This window comes from Lytechinus variegatus, chromosome 5 (genome assembly GCF_018143015.1).
Source record: "Lytechinus variegatus isolate NC3 chromosome 5, Lvar_3.0, whole genome shotgun sequence".
Taxonomy (NCBI): Eukaryota; Metazoa; Echinodermata; class Echinoidea; order Temnopleuroida; family Toxopneustidae; genus Lytechinus; species Lytechinus variegatus.
The window spans coordinates 30,697,310-30,724,855 of NC_054744.1; the positions used below are offsets into that span (position 1 = coordinate 30,697,310).

At 36.6% G+C, this 27,546-nt stretch overlaps 1 protein-coding gene across 5 annotated transcripts; it reads left to right on the forward strand.

Annotated features, from left to right (window-relative positions):
• Positions 1–27,225, forward strand: LOC121415910. 5 transcript variants are annotated; one of them, XM_041609291.1, is made up of 5 exons: positions 1–100; positions 19,150–19,650; positions 25,345–25,570; positions 25,742–25,975; positions 26,494–27,225. In XM_041609291.1, exons 2-5 carry the CDS (start codon positions 19,295–19,297, stop codon positions 26,617–26,619), a joined length of 942 nt encoding a protein of 313 aa, XP_041465225.1. In that variant the 5' UTR covers positions 1–100; positions 19,150–19,294; the 3' UTR covers positions 26,620–27,225. The 5 variants fall into 5 exon arrangements, with proteins under 5 accessions (XP_041465225.1, XP_041465227.1, XP_041465229.1 ...); XM_041609293.1 differs by having other exon boundaries at positions 21–143; XM_041609295.1 differs by lacking the exon at positions 1–100 and adding an exon at positions 6,066–6,084.
• The last annotated feature ends 321 nt before the right edge of the window (positions 27,226–27,546 follow it).

A 27,546-nucleotide genomic window follows, 5' to 3' on the forward strand; every position in this document is an offset into this window, starting at 1 on the left:
TTTGTCAATTCCGTTATAATGTTCCACTGATGATGATCTGTCCAGATATTAAAGTGGTTCTACTAATTGCAAGGATTTATAAAGAAGGCTGTTGAGCAAGGTATGTTTTCGGCCATGTTTTCTAGTATCATTCTTAATGACAGGTAAGCCTGAAATACTCCAATATGAATAAGTTACGGCAAAGCAAAGGCTAAAGCTTCAGTTACACTCGGTCGGAGCAGCAGAAGCAAAGCGAGAGAACGCAGGCCTAGACTGTGGGATGGTCGCTAAAATTGTGACTTTCCGTGGGGCAGCAAATATACCCAGTTGTTGTGTATCCGGACGGGTTGTGTGTCCGGACGATCAATTTTTGAATGTCATTTGGAAAAATTTACAAGCGGAGTTTCATCAATTATTAGTACAAAATGTTAGGAAATATTATAAAGAACAAAACAGATAATTACGATTACAAGTAATGAATTTATATTTTTAGTGTAATCCACAGACAAAAAAGAAGGCTTCAAAAAGATAAAGACGTGTCCGGACACCCGACCCCCTATCCTACAACCACGGTTCTGAGTTGGACATGATCCTACAATATGTAAAATATTATGAGTGAATACATGCAACATGTTGCCATCGGTAAATTCTGCTCCTGACCTCAAAATTAAAATGATAATATGCGAAATCGTACCATTGATTCGACTGGAAATTCCACCATTCACCCCGTGTGTTAAGCCAAGGACTTCCGCGAACGCACAAGAGCGTGTACAATACAATGCATGTAACCTCGTTCGCGTTTATATTTTTTATTCGTTGTACATGATATACGTTATAATACAGAATGTACAATGGTGGATAAGATGTCGTCGTCTTCGTCATGTTTTGACAGCGAAAATGACGATTTATTACGAGCAAATATATGCTACATGCACGTCTTACCCAAGGAAAGAGGGCCAGTAAATTCCTTTCAACTTCAAGTAAAGAGCTAGAACAAATTTAAGCCTTTGCTGCATTCGTTGATGTAGACTACCTGGGACTTCAGAATAAAAATAGCTACCGGTATTCGTGCAGCAGAGAAGTTTGCGATTGACTTGCATGCAGCCCGGCCCCGGGAGACCAGCCCGACCAGCATTTCAGCAAGATCCGAATGGATCAAAATAATATAGATGTACCACGTTTACATCTTACCCAGAGCCAGGTCAAACATCGTTCGTATCACCAGCATTCACTTATTCAGCAATCAAGCGATCGAAGGTAATTTGTTTTCACTTTGTGCTCTTGCATTTCACTCTCTGCAAAAGTGAAGCGGTACATCTAGATTTCGTAATTGAGTCGATGAATAATGTGATTCATACGCTTATAAATGTGGCGGTGAAGTAAGTCATGACATGAGTCACATTATGTATCGATTCAATTAAGAAATCTAGACCTATACAAAAATCATCAAAGCTTGTACTGGCTTCACTTTTGCAGAGAATGAAATGCAAAAGCACAAAGTGAAACAATTTTGGCATGGACAAAGATCGCTATAACAAGGATCTCCATCTCAAAATCATCCTCTGTATCTTTTTCACCTTCGATAGCTTGATTGCTGGAATGCTGGTGATACAAACGATGTTTGACCTGGCTCTGAGCAAGATGTAACGCGTTACATCCAGCGTTCTCGCCAGAAAAAAAATCACGCATGTCGGGGACTTGTGCTGCCACTCCTGGGGGGTGGGTACGGGAGGGGGGTTCACCCCTCCCGCGCGGAAGCGGCCTTTTCATCAAATAGAGACGCTGAGGAAGCCCCATTGTGGCGTATTTTTAAGCCCACACAAATGCACATAAATGCACAGATACTTGCCGTTCAGTAGGCTTGGGAGCCAGCGCCGAATCCAAGCACTGAGATAGAAAAAACATGGAATTTGGAGCTGACAGAATGATTTACTTCGAGCAGAGGACAAACTTTCTCTGCTTGGAGCCTGCAGTGTGTGCCGTGATGCATCGTGTGTGTTGTGTGTATTTCTGTGACTGTGCAAAGCCAGTACAGAGCACGTGCGTTGCGTTAAGCAACACTTGTGATTGTATCATCAAAGTACATAGGGATTTGTGTGTGACTTGTGTGAGAAGTTTTTTTTTTGGGGGGGGTTTCATTCCAGAACCCCCCCCCCCCACCATCATTTGCTCGCTAGTCTTAAATGGGAGTCTTGTCATATTGGAATATTGACCAGAAGTTAATAAAACACATATTATTGTTCTGTCAGTAATGAAATTAGCGATTGAACTATGGATATTTTTCAGTCATATTTCCTTTAATCTTAGTCTTTTCATTCCAAACAATCAGTTTTTAATGATGTATTTCACCTTTATCCAGTTTGCCATTTTCTTAAGTGACTGAAAACAAAGACTAGTCCCAACCCTCCGCGAGTTGTTTACATAACTTTCTTTGTCTCTGCTAGTATTGCACAATCTTGAGAAGCACATGTTTGGAAATCTGATATTCTTGCGGAGGCTTACTTCGAACCATCGGGCCTTCGCGTCGGGCCGCGTTATCGCGTAACCCGACCTTTCGTGAAAACAGCCCCTTGATCTACGAAAGGTCGGGTAAATCAGGTGGAAAAAGTGTTATTTTTTGTAATGGTGGTCATTGGCATAAGACTAATTCTTTACGTGAACATTTATGAAAAAAGGTAAACTGTACTCACCTCTAAACTTCTCAAGGCAAAGGCTGACTTTGTGCGGATTGAATGCTAGTTTTTATTCAAGCCGTTTTTCATCATATTTATTTGTTGTAGAAATGTGCGTGAAGGACGCGACCCTTCGTATATTTGCTGGCTAAATTTTACGAAGAGTCGGGTTAATGCACCCAACTATTCGTAGATTTAACGGGTATATTTCACAAATGGTAAACCCGACCTTTCGTAAATAATGTGGCTGTTTTCACGAAAGGTCGGGTTACGCGATAACGCGGCCCGACGCGAAGGCCCGATGGTTCGAAGTAAGCCTCTTGCGGAGGGGGGGGGGGGGTTACAAGATTGTCGCCCTTTTCATTCTGTGTTGGGTTTGGCTGCTACATGGCCTGTGTTGAGAAATTAGGTCAGGGTAAATTTAATTGCAAAGAGAGGCTTTGGACGGCATTCATGATGGATAGTCTTTTTTTTAAGTGCATCATTTAAATAATTTCAACTTCACATTTGCAGGCTTGCAGGTATATTGTTAGTCTAGATTCTATCCGTTGGTAGTTCATTTCTCTCCCCCCTCTCTTCATTCTCCACCATGTACCAAACCCCATTGATCGCGATATTCCCTATTTTTGTGGGGGAAGGATAATTCGAGGGGTTGTTTATATTTAGGGCGTAGAGGTCGATTGTGTAGTATAGGGGCCAGAGTAAAAAAAAAACACACAACAGTCCTGACAAAGGACTAGTATATTGTATGATAAAATTACTTTTCTCAGAATTGTACGAAAGTTCTACAAAAACTTTATCTTTTTACATTGTATTTGGACACGAATGCAGATCTTTCTTGACAAATAATGGGCTAAAAATACTAAACAGTAAACATACAGACCTCAAGTAAACTAAGTACCACACATTCAAACTTGGATTAAATCAAAGTTAATAAAACACATATTATTGTTCTGTCAGTAATGAAATTAGCGATTGAACTATGGATATTTTTCAGTCATATTTCCTTTAATCTTAGTCTTTTCATTCCAAACAATCATTTTTTAAATGATGTATTTCACCTTTATCCAGTTTGCCATTTTCTTAAGTGACTGAAAACAAAGACTAGTCCCAACCCTCCGCGAGTTGTTTACATAACTTTCTTTGTCTCCGCTAGTATTGCACAATCTTGAGAAGCACATGTTTGGAAATCTGATATTCTTGCGGTGGGGGGAGTTACAAGATTGCCGCCCTTTTCATTCTGTGTTAGGTTTGGCTGCTACATGGCCTGTAGTGAGAAATTAGGTCAGGGTAAATTTAATTGCAAAGAGAGGCTTTGGACGGCATTCATGATGGATAGTCTTTTTTTTAAATGCATCATTTAAATAATTTCAACTTCACATTTGCAGGCTTGCAGGTATATTTTATGATAAAATTACTTTTCTCAGAATTGTACGAAAGTTCTACAAAAACTTTATCTTTTTACATTGTATTTGGACACGAATGCAGATCTTTCTTGACAAATAATGGGCTAAAAATACTAAACAGTAAACATACAGACCTCAAGTAAACCAAGTACCACACATTCAAACTTGGATTAAATCAAATCAGATATCAGTCAAGCACGGAAATCACTCTCTCATCACAGCACTAAAAATTATAAACAATCACTTCGAAGAAACAATTGCCAGGGTCAAACCACGGTCAAACATGTGCTTGCGTTGTGTCCTGTGTGTGTATAATGTTTGCAGTGAGTTGATCTTGTGATGATGGGGAGAGAATTTGTGTGTGTGGTTTTTATGTCTGCAGTGAGTTGGGTCATGGATGACTGGGAGAGAATGAAAGGACCAGGGAGTCGGGAGGAGAACCGTAGCGAGCAGCCGCGAGCTAGCTGGGGCGCCTTGCCACTTTCCTAGCCGTGGCGTAGGAGGCCTGTAAGTGGTCTTAAGTTGGTGGGACTTCGGCGCAACCCGATAAATTACGTTGATATCACTAAGATGAGTTCAGGGAGTGTATTTTTTTTTAATGAATATTTCCATTTAATTTTTCCACGCATGTCGCCACGCATGTCGCTGAAATTTTACGCATGGTTCCACTTGGTCTCCATTTCCGCACGCATGGTGTTTGCACCATGCGTATTATACACTGGCGAGAACGCTGGTTACATCTATAACGGTAGTTTGATCCATTCGGATCTTGCTGCAATGCTGGTCGGGCTGGGCAGGAGCGTAACAGGGGTCGGTGGTCAGGAGGGGCAAGAGCAAAAAAATCTCCGGTCTTATCAGGGGCAGATCCAGGATTTTCCAAAAGGGGGCAAATTTTTCAGAGGAAAGTTTCGACCAGCCCCCCCCAAAAAAAAGGTTTTCAACCAATTGACAAGCAAAAAAAAAAAAAAAAATGTTTTCACCCACAAATGAAGTATATTTCGTACACGAAAAAAAGAGTCTTCAGTTTCAAAAGAGGGGGCACACCTTTGTTTTAATGGCATATTTACATTACAAATTTTATTATTTTTGCTTCTCAAAGGGGGGGGGGGCAGGCAATGGCGTCATGAGGCAACATTTTGAGGGGCGATATGGTGTATCGGGTAAAAAAAAAACAATGCAAGTGAGCAAAAAATTTTACATTTTTATTACAAAAATCCAATTTTAGATTTTGACATAATGTTAAAGAAGATAACATATTTTTCACCCTTCTCTCTTTCCTTTTCCTTTTTTTTTCTTGGTCTGTACGCCACGGTAAACAAGATTTTGTTTATGATTTTGCATGCTTATTTTTTAAAAATAAAATCACCTTTTCATGACAATCTATCTGTTCTTCTTTCTTTCCTTTTCCAGTTTTCACTTGTGTTTTTTCTTACTTCCCTTTACCCCTTTCCTCTTTTTTCCCCTTTCCCTTTCATTCTCCCCCTTTTCTTTTTTTCCCTTTCATTCTCCCCCTTTTCTTTTTTTCCCTTTCATTCTCCCCCTTTTCTTTTTTCCCCTTTAAGTTCCCGGTGAACTCCGCCAGGGGGTTAGCTTGCCCCCCCCCCGCACTGTTAGGCCACTGCTCCCTGGGCCGGGCTGCATGCAAGTCAATCGCAAACTTCTCTGCTGCACGAATAGCTATTTTTATTCCGAAGTCCCAGGTAGTCTACACCATGCACCAACGAATGCAGCAAAGGCTTTAATTTGTTCTAGCTCTTTACTTAAAGAAATTTACTGGCCCTCTTTCCTTGGGTAAGACGTGCATGTAGCATATATTTGCTAGTGGCAAATCGTCATTTTCGCTGTCAAAACACGACGAAGACGACGACATCTTATCCACCTTCGTATATTCTGTATATAACGTATATCATATACAGCGAATAAAAAAAAAAACGTGAACGAGGTTACATGCATTGTACACGCTTGCGCGCGTTCGCGGAAGTCCTTAACACACGGGGTGAATGGCGGAATTTCCAGTCGAGTCAATGGTACGATTTTGCATATTATTATTTTAATTTTGAGGTCAGGAGCAGTATTTACCGATGGCAACATGGTGCATGTATTCACTCATAATATTTTACATATTATCGTGTCCAAGAACCGTGGTTGTATTTGCCGCCCCACGGAAATGACAAACTAGAGACATTTTCCTTGTCCATCCCACAGTCTACAGGTACCGTACGGTATACCGGATAATCCAGGGTCTGGGAGCTCCCTGGGTTAGGTACCGTACGGTACCGGTAACCTCGGGCGAAGTTCGTGCAGGCTCCACTCCACTTCACTCCCGCTACACTACGCTCGCTCCACCTAGTACATGTAGATGTACCCGAACTTCGGGACTGTAAAAATTATAGAAAAAAAATATAACGAGAAATTAAAATAGCGGCAGCTTAATTTCTTACTCTTCACCCATATTTCAGTTCACTCCGAGTCTGTGTCCATCCTCCGGTCCGGTTATCCTCAAAATTGGTGATTTGGGGCCAGTATCCTTTTCCTCACACCTTCACACGTAGGCCTACTACGGTACTATTCACGGCCAATTTCATGGCCAAATAATAAAATTTAAAACTTGATTATGAATAATCTTGAACCTTGAAGAAGTACTCTCCCAAAAAGCGTACACGCTGTCCTGGAGAGGGGGATTAATTCAGGGTGACCAGATTTCACAAAATGAAATACGGGACAATCGACAAAAAAAGATCAACAAACAAGGCTACACAGTGTTACACCCAGTGGCGTACCGTGAGTCACGGCATGGGGGGGGCACCAGCAAAAATTTTGATTCACCTAGTGAGTGCGCGAAGCGCGCTCAGTTGCTAGGTATACTGACTTATAGAGACATTTTAAGGACAGTGTCATTAAACAAATATGTATATTACTGATCACATAATGCGAGCGCGAAGCGCGAGCTGAAATTTTTGTATATATTGACCCCAAACGGACACTTCAAGGACTATATTGTAGGAATCTATTAAGAGTATACATATCTCACCATAGTAATCTAATGCGAGTACCAAGCGCTTGCTGATTTTTTTAGAATTATATGCATCCAAACACATAAAGCACCTGTAGTCATTGTAATCATGATTAACATGCACTTCTCACTAATCAAATATTGCGAGCGCGAAGCGCGAGTTAAAAATTAGTTCACATCTGAAGAGGGGCATTCTAAGGCTTGTTTGTAGGAATTCACGTAGTCCATGCGTATTTCACTAACCAAATGATGCGAGCGCAAGCTGAATTTTTTTATATTTGGATCAGAAAAAGGGACATTTTAGGGACTGGTTTTAGGAATTCATGAAGAGCGGACATATCTCACTAATGTTTGATATTAAGACCTTAAAATGATATGTCACTGCATAAAACAATAATAATTCGAAGTGCGAGGAAATATATTTGGTGTGTATTGACTTGAAAACGGGAGGTTTTAGTACAACAGGATTATATATCTCGTTAAACAGACAATGCGAGCATCAGGAACAATGAAGACATAGGCCCTGAGCAAATTATTTTTCATAAAGTTATCTTTTTTATTTTTATGTAATATAACCTAATTATAATATAATATAACATAATTAACAATAATTTTTCCTTCCCACTACGTTTCTCTCACTTTCTCCCTCTTCTCTTTTTCCCCGTTTTTTTTTTTTTTTTTTGGGGGGGGGCAGCCGATTGGGGGCACGTGCTCCCCATGCCCCCGTAGTTACGCCACTGGCTGCACCTGTGAAAAATTATAAAGAATTGGAAGGGTGGGTGAACGAAAGAATGAAGGAGAGAAAGAAGAGACGAAAGAAAAGAGATGAATTGAGAAGAAAGAAAGAAAAAATTAAGGGGAAATGAAGGAAAAATGAAAACAAGAATAAAAGAAAGTTAGAATAAAAGAAAGAATAAAAGAGCGAAAAATGTAACCGTCATTCTTTGAATTGAATACAGAAAGAAAGAAAAAGAAAGGAATGGAAGAAGAATACGATGTGTGAAAGACAACATAAAGGAGAGAAAGAAAAAAGTAAGAAAAATGAGGAGGAAAGAAAGAATGAAGGAAAGAAAAATGTTTCCTTCATTCTTTGAAAGAAAGAAGCAAACAGAGAAAGAAGGGAGGAGGGAAGGAAGGAAGGAATTAAGAGAGGGAGATAAAGAATAAGGGAAAGAATTAAAAGGAAAAGTAAAATGAAGAATGAAAGAAAGGAGGAAAGAGAGGGAGAAAGAATATAAGTGAGAAGGGAATGAAAACATAATGGAAGAAGAGAAAGAATTTAAAGAAAAAGGAGAGGAAAGGAGGGGGGAGAAAAAAAAGTTTTAAGAAAGAAAGAATATAAAAAGGGAAATTTGATAAAGAAGACGGGTAAGAAAAAGGGGGAAAGAAAGAAAAATGAACACAGAGAGAAAGGATCAGGAAAGACAAATAGGAAATAAAGATAGATGGAACAAAAACGGGCAATCAGGAAGGATAGAAGGATGAAGAAAGAAGGATAGAAAAGAAAGAAAGAGGAAAAAAAGTTCAAACTTCAAGCAAAAAAAAATCCAATCATCTAACAAAAATCATAATGATATTTGGTGTTTTTCAAATATAATTTTAGAATTAAAAATAATGTTTTAGAAATGAATAAAATTTCAAAGTGATTTTTTTTTACTTAAAAATTAGATGAAACATCGCGGCATCATACACAACAAGACTCAAAACGAAAGCTGAAACAACTAGATCTAGTTATGAAAACTCAATAACTTAATTGTTCCTCCGAGATTACATCTCCAAATCAGTAATCTGAGAACCCATAATATAGTCATCCAAATTTCCCGCCGATTTTGTGATTATTTTGGCATGTTTGGTGGAGAGAATCTGCTCAGATCCTACATGCCTAGCTAGTAGCCTGTCACACAATGGCAGGAGGCCAGTTAGTTTACGATGTATTGGGTTAGCAAGAAAATCATTTGCAAATCGATTTTATTGTTGTCTCTGCTTCGTCATCTGTTGGTTATTTTGATGAAAATTCGTCACTTTTAAATACATTTTGTTCAATATTCTGAAATACGGGACAAATAGGCGTCCCGGGAAGGGTTTGTCGGGACGCCGGGACAAAGAAGCAAAATACGGGACAATCCCGGGAAATACGGGACGTCTGGTCACCCTGGATTAATTACAATAATGATTATTTATAATTAAGTTTTAAATTTTGGGAAAGGAGAAAGAAAGCACCATTGATGTATGATGGTGGGCCCCAGGTCTGCGCACCTAACAATTTGAGTTGAGATTTAACATGAATTTCTCTTTATTTCACAAAATCTTTTGGCTAATAATGTTCATTATATTATTAAGAGTACAGTAAGTGTACCAAATTTCTCATTAAAAAATGAAAGAACATAGGCCTATAGGACTTTCTTGAAAAAACCTCGGGCAGTCATTTTCAGATTGAAAAAAAATGGTACCCCATGTCTGCACACTCATTCACTTTGCACACGATTCGGGGATTTTGATGACAAAGGCTGCATTTTGAGGTCGTCACATGAAATACCATGAATTCATTATTTTTCCACCATTTTGAGTCGGATTTATTTATGAATACCTGTCTATGTATTGCATGTTCGTGCTTGTTGCGTATCTTTTTAATACTAGAATTGCGCAGATACGCAGGTGCGCAGACTTGGGAGACCGCGCAGACATGGGGGAACTGACCATATGAAAATACAAGTGTGGTATTTTCTGATGTATTTGATTGTTTCACCAATTCTAAATGTATTTTATTGTTTCAACAATTTGTTATACAGTACATGTACTATATGTAGCTCTTGATTTTAGAGACCCTGGGCCAATCGATTACAATTTCTTTTTAGTAGGGATGAGCAGCTGAGTTTTAAATGTGTATGTAGCATTGTATGCAATTCATTACAAGTAGGTATGTTGCAAAAAAAATAAAACTCAGAGATAAGGTGTTTACTTCATGGCATCATTTAGAGCTCATCAAGACCTTTAATTTAACACCTCATTTATCTCAATAGCCCCAGAAATAAGAAAGTTATTGTAGTTTTAAGGTCGTATAAATTGCCTATTCAATTCTTATGTATTCCTTTGTCAAGGCTCCACATTAACTTTTTTTGGTGGTGGCCCGTTCGGGCCACCAAAACCTTCAAATAATTTTTTTTGGTGGCCCGTTAGTAAAGTTTGGTGGCCCGAAAAATATAAAGAAAAACATTAATTAAAAATGAATAAAACAAATTTCTTAAATATTAATTCTGCAGCCACTACCACTAAGTTACTTCCACTTTGTACATCTTGTATGTAAATCGTGCTTGCTGTTATTTTACTTTGCTTATTGATTTGTGGTAATATATAAATTGTTCTATCATTGTAAATATGGAATGATTGAAAGAGAACAAAAGAATTGTATTGTTCCCAGGTATTATATACTATATAATATTATAGCAAGAGAAAATCACAAAAAATATGCTGCAAAATTAGAACAATGCATAAAAGGGGGAAACAAAAATAATTTTTAGAATTGTATATTGAAAAAAAGAAAACAAAATTATAAAATAAATAAGTGAAATACAACAAAGGAAAGAAAATAAAGAAAGAAAAAAAAACAGGAAAAAAAATTAGAGAAAAAAACAAAAGAAAATGGAAGAAAAATTAATAGAAAATTCATAAAAAGTAGGAAAAATTATTATTATTGTTATTCAGTAGAAACATATTCTTTAACTAGATTTTAATTCGTCATTAGGACGAATTAGGTGGTCTGTCATGATTTTTCATTCAGTGTCGGCTGATGTTGTATGAAATGATTTTTTAGATATGATTCATAATCTTGATCATAGACATTCTAGGAATAAATTTTTACCATTGCTAAATGATTACAATGATAATGCAATACGGTAAATACGACATGAAGTTTGGAGCACGTAAAATGCCTTTAAACTCCTCAAAAATTTGATACGATTTACCGAAATTGGCTTTCCAAAATTGCGCTATGAAAGGAGCCTTCTATTTCAGAGCAGCAAATTTTTAATCTACAGTTTCATGTTTTGTATGGAAAATCTTTTTAAAAATTGTTTATTCTGTCAACAATTTTTCTTTTAAGCTTTCAAACAAGAATTTTCACAATGTTCAAAACGTCTGGTAAATTTGAATTATTTTTAATGAGAAATTTTGCAATGCTACAATTTCACAGCATTCACTTCAAAACTCACTAGTGATGTATCTGATGAAAGAATTAAGTAGATTTTTTTTTTTGGGGGGGGAATGTTTGCAAAATTTCTGAAATTCCTAAACATTTCACATTATATTTTCCGTCAAGAATTTTCAATATCGATTTATTAATTGTGTATGACTTTAGCATTAACTTGAAAATTCTTTCTTGATGACTTTACAAAAAAAAGTTAGGTGAAAGATTCAAATACAGGCAATTTTCCCGCAAAATTTCAAGAAAATATTTATTTAAGTAAATTGCATTTTTTTTATTTCACAGAAGGTATCTGAAAATCTGTTATATGTTATATTTAGTGAAAATAACCACATAAAAAAAATCTGGAAATTTCCACAAAATGTCCGGAATGAAATTTTTAACACAATAGCTTCTTGATATTGTAGCGTTTACTAAGAAAATGCATAAATGATGTTTTACAATGTTAAAATTAGCTCTTAAAAAGTTCCGGAAAAACTACGAAAAATGTCCTACATGAAAAACCGCAAAACCAGTGGGCTTAAAATTTACAGGAAGACCGTAAAATTGATTAATAAAACATTTTCTTTAAAAAATTCGCAAAAATTAGGCCAAGAAAAATTTGTCGAAAATTTAAACAGCTCACAACACATTGATGCTGTGGTCAAAAGTGAAAATTATTCACACGTTATTTGTAGAGAATTGTTTTGACTACATCATATCAAAATTTGAGAGAAAACTGACCACTAATAAAAAAGATACGGTCAAATATGTATAAATACGTTGACGTATATTGCGAAAATGTGTAATTTTCATTTTTAACGTAATTTTGTAGTAATAACGCAGTCTCCATATGAAATATTCACTATATCCAAGAGTGAGGAAAAATTGGGGGTCAACGGACTCCTTGAAGAGCTACAGTGAATTTTACATAGGCATATTTTGGGCCACTTTTGACTTATTTTGCGAGTTTGCACGCGCGTGTAAGGCACATTTGAATTGACGCGCATTTGCGTATTATTGGTCGTAAGAGGCTGAATGAGGTATCAAATTAATCAGAAGATCATGGACGATGGACAGACACAAAATAAATGACAACTCGAAGAGGCATAGCGATGGTCGGAGCAAGAACGCGCACGCATACCTGTGCGCGCGCAAATTTTTGACATGCTCAAAATGGCCTGAAACGTACCCAAACTTGACCACGGTTGATTTGGAAAATTTTAAAATTTTGACGCGCGCGTACGTGCGCGTCGTGACCTTTGCATGACCTCTGTTAACATGTCCTGATGACCTGTCATCTGAACTTGATATGATGCAAATATGAATGATTTATGATGATTAGTTGCGATGATATGATCAATAATTTAATTTTACAAAATGGCGCCTAGATGACGTCATCAGGATCTGATGACCTTGAAAAGTTTCGTTTCGCGATTCCACAATAATATCCATACATGACATGAAAATCAAGAAATTTGACAGGCCCGATTTTGAGATAACCTGGCGACAAAATTTGGCAATAAAAATAAATAAAGTAAAATCTGACGATAATAGGTGATCTGTCATATTCATGACAGACCACCTAATCAGGCATATTCAATGGGAAGGGGTATAAATGGTTTAATCACTATAAAAAAATAAGAAAACGGCAAAAGTTTATCAGGAAAAAACAGAAAATTCCTTCCCTATATTTGACAAAATGATGGAAAAATTCACATTTCATATCAATGAAATGCCTTCCCAAAGTATTTACTTCCTTAAGAGTGGTTTAAGAAGTCATTTATAAACAAGAAAGAAAGAAGCTGTCTGTTTATTTTTGGCTAGAAACGACACAGCTTCGAAAGAAACCAAATATCAACATACATACAAATGCACACATGGGACTGTGATGTACTCGCCTATGAGTTTTATGTGTATTAATGCATTTGGAAATCGGTCTTTTTGAGTCAAAAGAGAGGTCATAATTCCTCTTTTTAATGCTTGCAAATAATCAGGATTTAGTAATATGGACTGTAGAAGGGCATTTCATTGGTGTAAAATGTGACTTTGACGTAGATTTTCAAAGTTCTGGGGAAGATTTCTTTGCAGTAACATTTCGTATCGCAGCTCCCTGAGTCTGAATAGTCTGCTAGCTAGCTGCAGTGGTTTCATGCATGCAAGCTCGAGCTCACGCACGCCAGACGGCCGGCGCGGCCGGCTGAATATATACTGTATGCTATAGTGGTAGGCCTCCATACTGTCATGACTATGCAATCTTTGTGTGTGTGTATTTGTGTTTAACAAAAAAGGCGCATGACGAATTGGCTTGCAATTTGAACTGTAGAAAGTTGATAAATGCGTGCAAAATCGGGAGAAAAATTGCGCTACTTTGAAAATTATTGGTTGCCCGATTCGGGCCACCAAAACTTAACATTTTTTCAATAATGGTTGCCCGAGGTGAATTTCTGGTGGCCCCGGGCCACCGCTAATGTCGAGCCTTGCCTTTGTTTTTTAAGTCAAAGTTGTGATCTTAATTGGGACCAAGGTGCACTAATAGAAAACAACAACGCGCATACATTGGCATATGGAAGTGCCCAACAACACTCCAAAAAATTACAGATGCTGCCGAAACAGGGACAAAAAACACACTTTTTATAGTCATTAGATTTTATTCAAATTTCACCACAATATAGTTAAAATGTTGCTTTATTGAAATGAATACCTTTAAGAGAGGGATGATACCTGTAAATGTGAATAGCAAGAGGTTGAAAGCAAGGCCAAAGTTCCAGTAGCACACAGAGTCGCAAGATCACCGAGTGAGATTTTTTTTCTCCTGATCCGTATGTCGCTTTTTAATCAAACTTGGATGGTAGATGGACTTGGGGGACCTGCATGTTATTCTGCAGTCGGAGGTCACATGGTAAGGTCAAAGGTCATTTTCAGGTCAACATTAAATTTACTTGCAAGGCTCTTTTGACAAGTGTTATTCCATCCCAGTCATTTCACATTGAAGTTTCAATATAATTCTCTTGCGTGCCCTCGCAAATCACGATATTTCTAGTTATTTTTTATAAGTGGGCGAGACACAAAATTGCTTTTGCCTTGTTAAACAAGAATTCATTAAAAAAACTAGAAAAATATTATGAAAAAATGGGGAAAACTTGCCGCGATGTTTACGTCGCCATCTTGTTTTCTTTGTTTTTCGCCAAGCTACAAGACACATATCGAGGATTTGCGTCTTGTAGCTTGGCGATAAACATTGAAGTGCATGACACTTTTAAGGTGCATCTTAAGACCTATTTCTTCAACCAATAAAACTTAACGTTTAACGCCTTCGACAACTTAATTATCAAAATTTATTAGAAATTGGTTTTTATGCAAATAAAGTACACTCTAAATCTTGTTTTATCATCACTCACTGGTCTGACTTACTTTCTATCAGGGCTGGTGCCCTGATCTGCTAGAGCTCCTGTAAGTTCTGAGCTGACCGGGCTTGCCCCTTAAATTGTCAATGAATGGAGCAGCAGGTAGGAGGGCACCAGCCCTAACCAGGATGTAACTAGGAATTCCGGTGGGTGATGCAAAACTGTTCTTTTTAAAATTATATACTCGGTTGCATTTGTAAAGATCTCTTTTTATTTGTTTATATTTGTTTTTGTAGTAGTAATTCATCACTTTATTAACATTCAAATCGTTCAAACAAAGGAACTGTTGCTGGGCTAGCGCCATGAGCGTTTCTGGACGGTGTGTGTGCTCAATAAGATATCACAATTATTATCATTATTTAATATATAAAGGCCCGGTCCCACTGCACTTACGGATGCAAAGAGGATGTAAACGGAAAAATATTGTGCCATCCGTTGGAAGGCGTTATGTATCCGTTCAATTCCGTTGTGTGCTCATTGCCTAGGTGCTTCATACACTCTATATATCGAGCATCCGTCCACTGTGATTTCATCCGGATGAAATCATGCTCTACCAGAATATGGTATCAAAATTGCTGACTCATTGATTCATACCATAAAGACCAAGAAATACATAGCGGTAATTGTCTTACCCGGTATTCAATTTTGATACCAACAATTTATTTCGAAAATTAATGTACAACAAAGAAGAGTTGGAAAAGACAATGCAAATTCTACTTTGAATACTGGCTTGTACATGTACATAGAGGTAAAATTGAAGTTGTAAAATAAGATTTACATGAAAGCTATAAATAATTGCAAGCAGTTGGGGGATCTAGTGTGTTTTGTAACATAAAACTTGTTTGTATAAATTTTGCCTAAAAATGTAGCTGTGCAAATAGAGGTTTAAAACTTTATAAGATAATAAGCATGTTTTTTTAATATAAACTGCAATTCCATGCTAGAAAATTCAGCCATTTTCACAACACTTTTCAACCTTCTGTCGAAACAGTTGAGGACGATCAAATTGTTGTATGGTAATGATAAAGAAAACTACTAGGTATTCTTCATATAAAAAACATGTCAACCAACAAAAATATGTTGTCCGTGGATGATATAGAGGTGAAAATGTTGTTGTCACACATAACATTACTTTCACCTTTAATTCACCCATAATCAAACATTTTTTGTTGGTTATCAGTGTTTCACATGACTGAATGTGGCGACCACCTATAATCATTGTATAAAAAAATAATAATAATTGGTCAAGCATTCACCTAAAAGGAAGACTAGATATTGGAGAAATTACATGGCACTTTGGAATCTCCCTATAAAAGATATTTGAAAAAAGATATTTTGGTATCTATACTATCTAAAAAAACGATGTAATTAGTGTTAATCAGACTTTGTCTCTGAATCCATATCATCTCCATCATTATGTGTGACATCATCTAGGCAGCATTCCAAGTGATGGAGTTCCCATTGTTTACCCTAAAAAATGCCCTTGTAAATTACAGGTGCATGGGCAACGCCTAGATTGTTGACGTACATGTAATGAATAGTCATTGTATTACATCATCATGAAGGGGGAATCCCCCTTGTCATCCTTTGTTCAGCTTCAGACATGTTGATATTCTGCTCTACCAATCAAAGACCGTGAAGCTATTTATAGAGATAGCTCCATGCAAAGACAATGAAAGTGGTGATTGACTCTGGAGAGATGCACAGTATTGTTTATGCATTTACATTGTGGGCTAGTCTGCAGACTGTACGCTTTATAGACCCTGATTGAAACTTAATCAACAAGTGTGTCTCCCTGCTATACAAAGTGAGTGAGAGGTCCTACAGTACACAAGGCATTTACATGTATGTAGTAGACTGGGCATTCAGACCCTTAACTCCAGTGAAAAGTCTGCACAGCAGACTACATCATACATGTACATGTAGGCTAGAGGGTATAATATTTGTGATGGCATTGTGGCATCATTATGAAGTCATGAATGGAGGGAGATCCCTTCTATGCATATTTGTTTTCAATATGTCTACTCAACACCAGTTTTGAATTTCAGATAGTGACACTGAAAGACTAGGGTGATGTCATCATGATTCTCACTCATTAGTGGAGGGAGATCCCTAGGTATATTGCGAAAGTCCTACATGTAGTGTATTCCAGTCTGAATTACATAAGATTACACATGCATGTACACCTTTAAAGGGGAAGTTCACCCTGACAAAAAGTTTATTGTAAAAATAGCAGAAAAATACATGTACATGTTTAATTTAAAATATTGCTGAAGGTTTGAGAAAAATCCATCAAAGAATAAAAAAGTTATAAGAATTTTAATTCTTTGATGTCATATACGAGCAGCGTTCCTACATATCGAATGGTAAAAAAATTAATGAAATGTCATTTTCTCAGAAAATTATAAACGGTTTTTATTGTACCTTCAGTTAACAATAGACAAATCATTTCACACCCGTTTCTAAAAAGAAAACAAAAGTAGGTCATCATGAACCAATAAAGCATTAAAAATACATGCATTGTGTATACTGTTCATTTGCATACAGTATTTTTCAAAACAAATTTAGGGATGCTTGTATTAGTCATGAACTGTTAACTGCATTCATTGTGGTCTTATCAATGAGTTGTTTTGACTGGATCTGGAGTGGGGATTTTTGGTATTTAGTCTTTGCCACAGACCTTCTTGTACGTCTTTCCCCTAATTGAGATGAGGAGTTCTTGCTACTTTATATGAACCTGGATATCAGTTTATGCAGGAAATCATTGCTGTACAGTCATGATTACATGCAAGAGTAAGCTGGCCAATCATGTTCTCACATTGATCAAGGCCTTCTAAAGGTTTATTGGGGTCTGGAGAGCCAGACTAGAATGTAGGCCTTTTACCGCCTTTTAAATGAACTTCACCCTCAGAAGCAGTTCAGCCTTTGAGAGATAAACATCACTAAATTCTGTGATACAGATCTACACGTGTACATGTAAGCTGCTTTCATTATATGATTTTCTTTTTGATTTATCTGAAGGTTTATTGCTGAGTTTTGCTATAGTTAAAGTCAATTACAAGCCTTGTATCATTAATAAAAATAGTACAGTTCATACATGTTTGTTTCATTGTTATTTTTTTTTAAGGCTGAACTGTTGCCTTTGGCTTGGTCTAGATGATGGCGAAAATACATTTTAAAAAACAAAAACAAAAACAAACATCTATACTATTTGTGTTCCATTTTGCCATGTTATCCTTTGTGTCAAAGAATTTTGTTGTATATATTTTGATGGTAGTTCATGGGTTTTGTAGATGAAATCAATGCCCTTTATATAGCTTGGCCAATTCGCTTCCAGTGGGTTGCACAGTTTCTTTTTGAATTGTTCTTGCCTATTAAACAAACAAAGTAATAAGTCGATGCATATTTAAATTATAGGCCTTGTTGTAACCCATTGAAAGCGAATAGGCCAAACTCTGTAAATAATTGAGTTCTCTATTGCATCCAACTTCATTGGCAAGCCGCCATGTTCTGTCATCAATAAAACCTGGCAATGTGCAGGGAATAATTTTCCTTGTATCGCATCACAATTTGATCCACACTTTCGAAAGACTGCTATGCGAAATTATAGCATATTTTACATACATGTAGGACTGTACGTTAGTTGGGAGCTTTTCTCTTGTGACCGAAAATGCTATTCAAATCTGTAAAGCGAAATTATTCCCTGAATGTGTGATCGTCTAATAGGGGCATGTTTTGATTAAAGGTACTCATGTGAACAGACGTTTGCGTGCTCATGGTTTGTTTACACATACTACATGTACACAGTCACACACGCACTCGGTCAGCGAGATTGCAAGCCGCACAGGGCCAGTACCGGTATATCATGAAGATTCAGTGTGAATCATATTAATTTGATGAGTACGTGTGAGAGTGAAGGTGTATACAGGTGATCTCCTCCCAGACAAATATACATAGACCTTGACTGATTCACAAGTATTTCTATCCCATGTGTAATCCATATTAAAAAAGAGATGATTTGCCTCGCATAGTGGTATATATATTTTCATACTTTCAGAGAGGAGATTTATAAAAGAGAAGCTGCTTTTCCATTTGAGTACATGTACAGAAGTTCATTTTTTGTCTAGGTATGCAATACTTGCATTGGTTTCATTTTATTTTCTGTGAATTTTATAAATTACCGGTAGTAATTTTTCTTTCTGATTTTTAGTTGTCACAAAATTCTTTGAATAAATGAATTATATACTGCAGTTACAGTATATGATTTATAAGGTGCACATTTAAACTAAAACCACCTTGTTACATGTAGGTGCTCAAGGCGCTCCCATATTTTTGATACCTCGGCTAAGCATGTCTACCAATTCTGATTCTCAGCTTTTGGGAAAATTACAAAGTTCTGCTTTTATTAACATAATTATCCTGATTATGTGTAAAGAGCTTGAGTTTTAATTTCTTATTTAATACTCTGATTTCCTCTTATTTCAAATTGCAGGCTTTCATGAATGAAGAGAAATTGATGAGCTTTGATCAAGATTGAGCAAGAGAAGAACAGAGTCAGAAGAAACTTTTTTTTCATAAAAAGAAAAAAAATTGAAAGACTGTTTTCTATTTCAACATTCACACAAAAACACTTAAACATGGAAGAAAAACAGTCTCGGGAAGAGACCCTGAGAAACGGAAACAGTCAAGCACCGTCCACTTTGCCGTCCACAGGAGCGTCCAGCCTTGTCCCCAACGGTCAAGAACACTCGGAAATGTCTCCAACATCCAAGGAGTTCAGGGAAAGCAGCTTCGCAACCCGGAGAAAATCTTCGCAGTTGCTGTCTCCGCTGCGACTTAAGCAGAGCCCCCAGGGTGTAGATATGATTGACGGAGCGCAGAACAGGTCAGAGGTGGAAGAGGAAGGGGTTGAGCTGTTTAGTGTCTTCTTGGGGAACGAGCTCGAAAGGAATGGGATCCCGGAGACTCTCATCATCGAGAGAGCAGTGACAAGGTAAGATTCATTCTAGCTGTTGATTTCATCTTTTCCATTCATTCCATTTTTATTTTTACAATCTACCGGTATGTTTTGTTCGCTTGTAACACTACATTTCATAATTCTAAAAAAAATGCAGCCTAGTTTTTTGTAGTGGTTAGGACTACGATTTGAAAATTTACAATGAAACAAAAAATCATTTGAGATGTACACGTTTATGGGTATTAGGGTTGAAAAATGGTGTTTCAGTGAATTTTCATCATCATTCTTTACATGTACCTGTAGAGGAGAAACATTCAATGATCATATCCTTTTTTATACCCCCATATATTATTGAAACATTACATGTACTGTACACATGTTATGATCTCAATAAGGCCTGGGAGTGAAATATTTGTATATGAATAGCTCAGACGTGAAAGCAAACTTTGATTATTCATTTGAACATTGCCCTGCTGTGAAATGTACTGTATTTTCAAACAGTGTCACAACGAATACATGTTTATTTGAAGTGCATGTCACTGCACTGGGTATTGTCATTTCAAAAGTTAATGGGCCTGTAGTTGTGGGTACTTGCACACATGACAGAACATTTGATAGAGTGAAAATTTTTATTCACTAATTATACACTTTCATCTTCTGTAATGATTCGATTTTTGATAAATTTTCCTTTTGTAACACAACCATTTGATTTTTGTGTGATTTTGATTTATGCTAAAAAAGTATGAAAATCAAATAAGAAAAAAGATTTTGAAAAAGAAACATCACTGGAAACATGTATACAGAAGCAATCTCTCCTTTTAGATCAGTTTTCTTAGACCTTTTTGTTATTTTGGGGGCTTTTTGGTTATGTTTTTTTTTGTTATTGTATATTGTTTCTATCTAATCTACATGGACATGTACATAATTCATATTTTTCATTGAAAAGGTTGAACAGCATAAAAGTTGAGACAGAAGGTTTTGATTTTAAACATCAAGTGTGTAATTCAAGAGTTCTTTAGCCGCCTGTTTCCTGACGATTGGTTTTGTTTTAGAGTCACAGTCACCATCCTTTTTTGTTTTGCAAACATAATAATGACACCTTTTCCTGTCTGATGCTAAGAAGCCTAATTGAATGTACAGAATATGAAGGATATGAATGCAAATGAAAAAAAATCTGCATGTCTGGACAAGATCATGTTTCTTTTGTGTCAAGCTGGCTTCCTTTGTTAACAAAAATACTGGAAATATAATTTACATGTACTTCATGTTTTTAATAGGCATGTTAATACAGTCTACATGTACATGTAATGAATGAATAAATAATTGGGGATTGCACTCGAAAAAAAATAAAAGTTTGCCTGTTTCCGTCTTTCCCCCCCTTCTACATGTACATGTAGCTTCAGGACCAACAATAACATTGTCATTATTATTCATCTTTAAAAATGACCACTTCAAGAACTTCATTTGCCCAAATTTACAGGCAAAGTATTGCACATGTTACACATGTATACACTGTACATACATGTACATGTATGATGTATAAAAATTGGTATTCCCTTGCATGAATCATTAATTGTTATTGCTATAATGTGTATGAAAATGCATAACCCACCACTATTGAGTCATCATTTGGGTGTGGTTCTGGAATCTCCACCATCTCAAGAGGTTTGTGACATCATCTTCTAATTATAGGATATGATGTCATCAGGTCCAGGGTAGCTTTTATTGAAGGATGGATGGAGGAAACAATAGGACAAAGCTTTGCAGCTCAAATCTTCTCAATATTACCCAATTTGATAGAATGATTGTGCAACACTTGTTATTGGTGAAGGTGGATGTTTTGAACCACATACAGTATACATCCAGGGATGGGCTCAAAAGATCAATATTGAGATCAGTTTGTTTAGCATAATTTATTATGCTACTAGAATAAGGTTTAAGGTAATGATAGGGGATTAAACTATTGTGAAATCAGAACCTTTAACAGGCTTTTTTTATTACATGTACATGTAGAGGGACAGAAAATGTTTTGAAATTCACTTTTACACATCATCCTTACCATCACTGATTTGTATTGAATAGACAATAGTCATTGCTCAATCAAAAGTGTACACTAGTAAAGTAGAAGGTGCTCTGTGCAAGAGTTCACTTTAATGATAATCTTTCTGTGTCATATTTTTAATGTACCAGTATGCATTGTGCAATTTGTAATGTTGACAGTGTGATAAAGTAAGGGGGTGACTGGAAAATCAATATCCTTATTTGGGCAAGTCATCTCATTGGGGATGTGTTGATTTCAAAGTTATTCAAGCATATGTTCAATAGAGTCACATTTTAATAGCTTATTTGCATACAAAAAGTATGCAGACAGCTTCCCATATAATACATGTAGTTCACTATGATTTCTTTTTGTATCATATTGAACTAATGTACAGTAGGCATTGTGTCATTTTCTCCCCTAATTTGGCAAGTCCCCTTTATGGGAGATTTGTTGATGTCAAAGCTAATTGAAGCATTTGATGTTACGAACACTTCTTATAGTACATGTACATGTAGCTTATTTTGAGAAAGATTATTTGTTTATTAATTGTTTGATGAAACCTTTTTTTTAATACTCGACCTTATGTTTTATTGAAATAAATAAACACAATTACATATTTACCAGGTAAAAAACTTCTTTTTTCTCTAATGATACATGTAATTTACATGTACACGTGGATGACGGTGGAGACCTCAAAGTAAGAAAATTTCTGGAAATGTATCACCTTGTTTAATAGTTTGCTGTGTTTCACAGCATTTATTTAAATGCATTTTATCTGATAAGCGTATTATACATGTACATGTAGGTCTGCCTTATGAATTTAAATATACATGTAGGATAAATTCATTAGGCGTAATGTTTTTTTGCAGTATTAAACAGGAGGGGGGGGGGGTGGTAGTCGTATATGAATTTATAATATACATGTACATGTAGGATAAATTCATGAGGCCTTATGTTTGTTTGCAGTATTTAACGGGGGGGGGGGGGAGAAAGGGTTGGTCAGTCAGCCCAACTATAATAATTACACACAAAATACCAAGAAAATCATGTTTTTTATAGTTTGATATGGAGAGTTCTTGTTTGTTACAATGTACATGTTTATACATGTACATGTATTGTACATGTACTGGTTATGTACATGTATATGGGGGAAGATTGCGCTCGTTTTAAATAGAGATGTTCACATGTACATTATAACAAGCAGTAACAGAACAATGAACTATCATAGCTTCATGATATTTACAGAACAATAATACACATTTACAGTTTAATAACCTTGAAACCCTTAGATGGACAAAGGCAGTGTTTTGTGTACAATTACAATGCCTCACCCCTCAATGCACAGATGAGTCAGAATGGGATTAAAACATAATTGATTATAAACAAACTGTTTACAAATAGCACCAGGGAAACAGCTTTAATCTAGTGTGTATTGTGGAATCCCAATAAACACCTCATTTTATTGGCAGATTGAGCCTCTGTCTGAAGATTGTTGGGGTCAGTAGTTCACTTAAGGTCATACTGTATTTGCTGGTAGGTCCATGATAGGCCTCTATTTATGACCTACATGTACAGTAAATATGGGGATAAATGTCTACATGTACATGTATTACATATTCTAAACACACAATTTTTAATAATAAACTTCTGTTACAAGTGTACTTTTAATATTGTATCAGGCATAATAGCAAAAATATTCAATGTACTGGTATGTTGCTTTGTTTTCTTTTATGAGATATGAGACTTCCTGTACTTTTTATCATGTACTGTAGTTAACAATAACAACAACAGTTCATAAATGGAGTAGGGTTATTTTCCATACAATTCATGTAGGGCCCAGGCCTAAACTTGATAATACAAAAATAGATCCACTCACGGTAACAGGTGATTTGTATGCCTGCGAGGAAAAGGCAGTTACATGTACTACCAAATATCGGTACTCAAGAGCTGGATAACAAAGAAACATGTTTCAACTTGTCAGCAGATGATGCATTCATTAATATTAGATACTCACTGTAAAAGTGAAAATTACCCATCTTGCTTTTGTTTGAGCGCAGAGCACAACAGTGGGAGTTTTTTTTTTCCCAGAATGCATGAGTATTTATGGAGGAAACGTGATACATGTGCCTGGGGGGGGGGGGGCTATTTTAGTATTTCCCAATGATTTGTGAAAGAAAGGAGTATGCCAGTTTTTCTGAATATTTAATGCCTGCATAGTGTGGTTTATCTATATTCTATTTTATTAATCCCATTTTTTACCACACAAAGGGTTGTCCAATTTGGCTCTTACAGTCTTACTGAGTCTTATAATGAGTATGGATGAAAAGGGCTTCTAAATGTAGGAAATTTTGTGGTTTTATCTATTTCCTGCCTTTTCTGCGTTTTTTTTTAACTACCGGTACCAACACACTTGTAATCAATAGGCCGGTGATGGTGAATTATATCCTTGTGTATTGTATGTACCATGTGGAACACAAGCCTGTTTGATAAATTGCATTGATACATGTACTGGTATTATTTGTTTTCATCCGGATGTGAGACTGAATAAAACTCCCGTTAATATGACATACAAACTGTACTCTGAATATTGATTTTTTCTACACCAAGACATCCATTCCATGCTTTTTAGACTTGGGGCCTTGGGCGATGTCACCCCCCCCCCCCCTACAAAAAATACACAAAAAAGCCCTGGAAAACCCAATGCTTAATAGAACAATATCCATTGTTGCAGAATTTATATGCAGTACTAAATTAGGTTTTGAATAGTACATGTAGCCCCCTAATTTTTTTTTTTGCCTGTGATTTTAGATGCAATTGCAGTCATACTGTGAAGATGTTTATGTTTTAGAATATGAAATATATTGATGTGTGAAATGAAAACAATTGGTGCCACTCAGTGGTCATGCCTTTAGAGAGCAGGCTTCAGCCTGGAGTGATGCCATGATCTTTGTTTTGATGCAAAGACAAAGTACAGGTGTTTGTTGTCCCATTTGAGAGCAATGAATGTATCTAGGCTGTGGGTGGAAGTAATAGCATAATAGAATATAAAGAGAAGGTCATGTCAGGTATTAGGGCTATTAAAATTAGTTGACAACTGGAATAAAAAAATATGCACCATTTTTTTATTTATCATTACTTACTATTTACCCATGTATTTTCACAGTAGGGAGGTACATGTACATGTAGGTGACTATTCCAAATTTTCTTTCCATGAAAAGAAAACATGGGGATGATCAGGATACATGTTTGTCTACAACTACATGTATTTTTATATTTGGATCAGTGCCAAATCATCTGCAAAATACCATTGTTTAAATTTACTTTGGCTACCAATACCACTTCTCTGTTTTGGTCTTATGCAAGATCATTTCTAAATTTAGAGTTCTCATCTTGTTTACGTTTGAGTTCTTATGAAACTTTTTTGGAAAGTTTTCAAGGGTAACTCCTTTTTTTGTTGTGGAGATTATACAAACAATGATTTCATTTTCTATCTGACTTTTGAGGGCTACCATAGAATCCAAACCGGAGCCAGCAAACAGCATTGATAGAACCATGTATCTGCCTCTTTATTTTCAATATTTGTTGGAAGCCTGTTCATCAGCTTCTGTGCTACAGATTCATACAGTAATGTTATTATTAGTTTGTATTGTTATCTGACCAGAATTTCCTTTTTTTTATCTCATTTTCAGTGCGACAATAGAATCCAAACAAAAGGAGCCCGCAGTGAATGTGTCTGCCTTCCATTTTGACCAGCATGTTGAGTCGACAAAGATGAGCGCTAACGGCAACCTTACACCATCATTAAGGTTGTACAAGAATCCAAAGTGGGCCAAAAGCGGTAGAGATCTGAGGCTCCTGGCAGACCAGTTTGCCTCTTCGAGAGAGAGGGCTGGAGTTCGAGAAAAGGCTAGAGAGGTAAACTTGATTTTACTTTGAAATTGAGTGAATATTCCAATATTTCCTATGAAATTGTATGTGCATTTTGTAATATTTCATTCAGGTACACATATTGATATTTAATTTTTTTACTACATTCTTCATGAAGGTTAGCAATATATAGTAACTGACAAATTTCTCTTCCCACAGACAGTGGGTGACAGCGAGATCTCGGCGGCCATGTTCTGGGATCTCCTCTCAGAGTTATTCTTCCAGGGAACGATCACCCGCGAGAGGATCGTCGTCCTCTTTTGCTTCTGCAGCGATGTCGCTATCTTTGCCCTCCAGAGGAATAGCATTGACTACTTCCATCGCTTCATGGTGTGGGCCCTCCAGTACATCCGAAGCAAAGTCTGCTCATGGGTCGCTGATAATGGAGGATGGGTAGGTAAAATGTTCCCAGGGGGGGTTCAAGAAATCTCTTTGCAATTGATTGCGATTCCAGATTTCCATTGGAAACTCGCAGTTAATAAAATAAGTTTTACCTGTAGGAAATTAATTGTTACTTTCTGTTGCAAGAAATAATCCAATATAGCTTTAATATTCGCATATTTTAATACCATGAATACAAACAAATTTTGTTTGCTACAAGTGACATCTTAACATCTATGCAAATTTTGTATTGATCAGTCCTTTCACAGCTGAGATCTCAAGTTGGGGGGTCAATATAGAATTTAACCCCCCCCCTTCATCCCACAAAAATGGCCTTGAAAAAAAACAGGGCTAAGGGTATATTAAGCACTTTATATGTACCTTTACTTTTCTTTTTCTTTAATAGTTTGTAGGTCCCTTTGTGACAACTGTTTCAGAACATTATATCATGTTGAAGACATCAACCAACTGATCTAATCATAATTATCTGGAAGTTTGTAAACATTATCCACTTTTTCTTTTTTTTGTAGGAGGCAGTTTTGTACCTCTCAGTCAATTATATCACTCCTTTGGGGAAGATTGCCATTGCATGTGCCCTTGCCTTTGCTGTCTACAAGCTCGGTAAGTTCACATTCACCAGCATCACCAAGCGATAGCAGGGTCTCCAGGACACCAGCTGCTGACTAGCGATGACTGGAGATCAGCAAGGACGGACTGCCGGGTGGTTTAACGATGGAACTGTTCGCTCTGTCAAGAAGAGTCCTTGGTCCCTTGAGCAAATAACTTGATGTTCATGGTTGATCTCAGGTGAAGTCCTGAATTTAGGATGTGGCACTTTATTTTCTGGTCGCGGTCAAAGTTATTTTTTACAAAATGGCCTATTCCAGGAGATCAAAATTGACTTGTCTGGCAAATATTAAATCTTTCAGGGATACTTACTTTCAGGCAAAAGCCCGATCCAGGTCCTGACAAATTTGTTCTCCCCATAGTCAAAGCGGTTTCTAAATAAGTTGGTCATTCTGGGTGATATTCAGACCTTATAATCAGTTCCTGCAGAAAGCCATGGTCTATCAAGCCTAGGATTCTGCAGAGGGTTTCTTAACACTACATCAAAGGCTACAGAGGAATGCACAGTGCAACCTCTTCTTGGAGGTTTTTTTTTTACACCTCTTGACTGAGTAGATACATGTCTATCTACTTCCTTGAGCATATGTACAAATCTGTGAATGTACATTACATTTGTGTAAGGTGTGCCAGTCATGAAGAATATAATCTATGATTTACCATCTGGAATGTTATCATTTTCATGTGCAACAAAATTCAAATGCACCTGTACATTTATTTTGCATACTGATTTCGACACCTTATAATGATTTAATATGGTGACAATCATTACCGGGCAATCATTGATCATTGACATATAGAAAAAGAAAACATTACCAGAAGACATGTCAATAATCTGGATTTATATCACATGGTTCACAACCATAATAATGCTTGACCTAATCAAGTATTTCTGCTACTTCCGTTATGCATTATCTCTGTTAATACTTTATGTCTATGGAGTGTACATTGTGTTTGAA